General features: G+C 60.3%; 1 protein-coding gene across 1 annotated transcript; it reads right to left on the bottom strand.

Annotated features, from left to right (window-relative positions):
* LOC116825685 (nck-associated protein 1-like) lies at nt 1–1951 on the bottom strand. Its single transcript, XM_032781885.2, has 3 exons — nt 1483–1951; nt 965–1084; nt 1–144 (listed from the first exon to the last, which is right to left on the bottom strand). The coding sequence occupies exons 1-3, from the start codon at nt 1573–1575 to the stop codon at nt 1–3; spliced, it is 357 nt and encodes a 118-aa protein (XP_032637776.1). The 5' UTR covers nt 1576–1951.
* Nucleotides 1952–2966: the final 1015 nt, after the last annotated feature.

Below are 2966 nucleotides of genomic sequence, written 5' to 3'. Positions count from 1 at the left end.
TTACTTGGTCACCAGAATCCAGTCCTTCCTCTGGCTCTCGGCCCCTGGCTTGTCCCACTCAGGCTCCCCCTTCTTGGGGGGCTGCTTCTGGGCCTTCTTGTTCTGGGCCTTGCTGATGGTGGAGGCGCAGTGTTTGGGCAGCAGCTTCCCAGGAGATAGAGACAGGGGCTCTGAGCGAGGGAGGGGCTGGGGGCTTGGAGGGCCAGGATTTGGCAGCCCCCCAGATGCACCTAGGGTCCCCTCCCCCCACACCCCAGTCCTGGTGCAGGACATATACCACCTGCCTGGCATCTGGCTTGTCTTGCCATGGAGCCACTGGCCACACTGATGCCAACCCCCACCACCCCCAGGGCTCAGCAAGCAGCAGTCACTGGCCATTTGTTCCCTGGCAAGGCTACATGACTCCAACCACGGCCATCTCCATAGCCCCCAGCACCAAACAGTCCTGCAGGGCTTTGCCAGCCTGGAGAGCAGCCTGTGGAGGGGCGGCCACAGCTCTCAGTCAGCGCCCCCAGATGGTGAGCAATCCCGGTACATGCAGCTGCTGCTGTGCACTCAGCTGGCACCTCAACAAGGTACCCACCCAGGACCATGCCACACCCTGTGCCCCTCACCTGCCCACCAAACCCCAGGCTGGAAGCAAACCCAGGGACCCCATCCAGTGCCATGCCATGCCCCATAGCCCCCTTGCTCACTGACGTGCCCCTAGTCTGGCAGCTCCCCCGGTACCGCCCGGCCCCATGCCCATGCCCCTCACCTGCTCTCAGAGGGGCCCCCAGGCTGGCAGATCCTGCAACACACCCCAGCACTGTGCCACACCCCTCACCTGCTCACAAAGGGGCCCCCAGGCTGGTAGCTACCCCAGCCACCCCCAGCACTGTGCTGTGCCCCTCACCTGCTCACAGAGGGGTCCCCAGGCTGGCAGATCTCCCAACACCCCCCAGCACCATGCCACACCCCTCACCTGCTCACTGAGTTTGCGCTGCTCGGCACATGCATCCATGATGCAATTGGCAGCCTGCTTGGCGATCTCCTCCAGGAAGCTGTTGCATAGACCCAGGCTGCAGCTTTTCAGGTGGGGATACTGCGGAGAGAGGCCAGGGACGGCTCACGGCTCTGCTCCCCCACCTGGCACCTTCCAGCCATAGATCTCAAACGCCAGCCACCGAGCTTCTTACCCCATGGGGGAGGCAACCCTGCCCCCCCATGCGTTGTCCTGTGTCCCCCGTCTCCTCCTCACCCACACATCTCCGTGCATGCCTGCCCACTCCCCCCCCCAAGTTCTCCCCACATGGATCATCATGCATGCCCCCCCGGCCCTCCCACAGGGGGGTTCTTCCCCTTTATATTGCCACCCGTGTCCCCATGTCCCCCCTAAATCCCCATGCATGTCCCCCGTACCTCCCCGATGCATCACCATGCATGCCCCCAGGCTTTCCCCAGGCAGTGCCCCTCCTCATGCATTACCCCCCAGCTACGCACCTCCTCTGGACACATGGGGTGGATGCAGTGGGCAAAATAGCTGCAGACGAGCGGGAAGGCAATGGTGAAGCACAGCATGGCTGGCTCCTCCATGGTCAGAGCAAACAGCTTCTCGAGGGGCGGACGTAGAACCTGTCGGGGTAGAAGGACACATCAGCACAGGTGGGGCAGGAAGAGTCTGTGTGTGCGCACACGGCTCTCCATGTAGGTGTGTGCATGTGATTCCGTGTATGTGTGTGATTCTGTGTACATGTGATTCTGTGTTTGTCTGCATGTGCGAGTCCATGTGCATGTGATTCCATGTTTGTCTGTGTGTGCATGTGCTTTTCCATGTAGGTGTTTGCATGTGATTCTGCATGTGTGATTCTGTATCTATGCGTATGTGTGTGATTCCAGGTGTGTGTGATTCCATGTTTGTGTGTGCGCGCATCTGCCTTTCCATGTAGGTGTGTGCATGTGATTCCATGTTTGTGTGTATGTGTGTGATTCCGTGTTTGTACGTGTGTGATTCTGTGTTTGTGTAAGTTTGTGATTACATGTACATGTGATTCTGTGTTTGTGTGTGCGTCCATGTGATTCCATGTGAGCAGCACCACCCCAGCCCCTTCACATTGCTCAGAGGCCTGGATCCCACTGGCTGCTTTGCCCTCTGCAGCTGCATCTCAGTCCCTCAAACCCTGGATCAGAGCCAGGTTCTGGGGGGCGTGGGTCTGAAGGGGCCAAGCACAGGGCCAGAAGCCAGGCCTTAGCAACACTGTTGAGCTAGCTGCACCAACTCTTCCCACCTGCCATCTGACTGTCCAGTGCTCCCAGAGCAACCACTGCCCAGAAAAGTCAGTGAACAGACCTCACACCATGGCTCCGAGGGCAGCAGATCCTCTCCCGCACCAAATGGTGTGACGGGGAAACTGAGGCACTGATGGGGTTGAGGCAGGCCCAGCGCTGGCCCCTGGGCTCCGGGAGGTGCTGGCCTGCACACGCCAGGCACAGCACATACACACCAGAAGGCCGACAGGTCCTAAGTCTCCACTACCAGCTCCTCCAGTGAGTCCAGCATCTTGGAGTGGAACATGATGAGGTTCATCACATGGCCCATGTCTGGGCTCTCGCACAGCTGCATGGGGGCCTTGGTCACACTGGTGTAAGCCTTGGGGGAGGCAGAGAAGGGGGTGAGAAAGAGCCCAGCCCCAGGGCTTGGGGCAGCCATATCACCACTCCCCCACCATCAGCCCTGCAGCTCCCCCAGTCGAGCAGAGCGACTTTGTTAGCTGCCAGGACAGGGCGCTGTGCGCTTGGTGCTGCCAGCTCCGAGGTCAAGCCCCACCAAGAGTGGTTCCACCAGCTCCCGCTCCCAGCTGTCTTTCCCATGGGCCTGTGGCTGGGCAGGGGCTGCTCCCAGGGCAGAGGAGCCCAGAGCCAGGCCATGGCCCTAGTTAGTGAACAGAAATGGAGCAGAGCTGATGTGGGTGTGGTAGGGGGTAGGG

The sequence above is a fragment of the Chelonoidis abingdonii genome, chromosome 5 (assembly GCF_003597395.2).
Source record: "Chelonoidis abingdonii isolate Lonesome George chromosome 5, CheloAbing_2.0, whole genome shotgun sequence".
NCBI classification, from domain to species: Eukaryota; Metazoa; Chordata; order Testudines; family Testudinidae; genus Chelonoidis; species Chelonoidis abingdonii.
Note: the sequence above shows the minus strand (reverse complement) of the source record. Positions and strands in the feature narration are given on the sequence as shown.

Excerpts from the sequence above, each read along its gene's own strand:
- LOC116825685 (XM_032781885.2), bottom strand. The coding sequence starts at position 1,575 with ATGGAGGAGCCAGCCATGCTGTGCTTCACCATTGCCTTCCCGCTCGTC. Across the intron at positions 1,085-1,482 it reads ACCCCATGTGTCCAGAGGAG|TATCCCCACCTGAAAAGCTG; the intron begins GTGCGTAGCTGG and ends CTCTCTCCGCAG. Across the intron at positions 145-964 it reads AGCGCAAACTCAGTGAGCAG|CTGCTGCCCAAACACTGCGC; the intron begins GTGAGGGGTGTG and ends TCTCCTGGGAAG.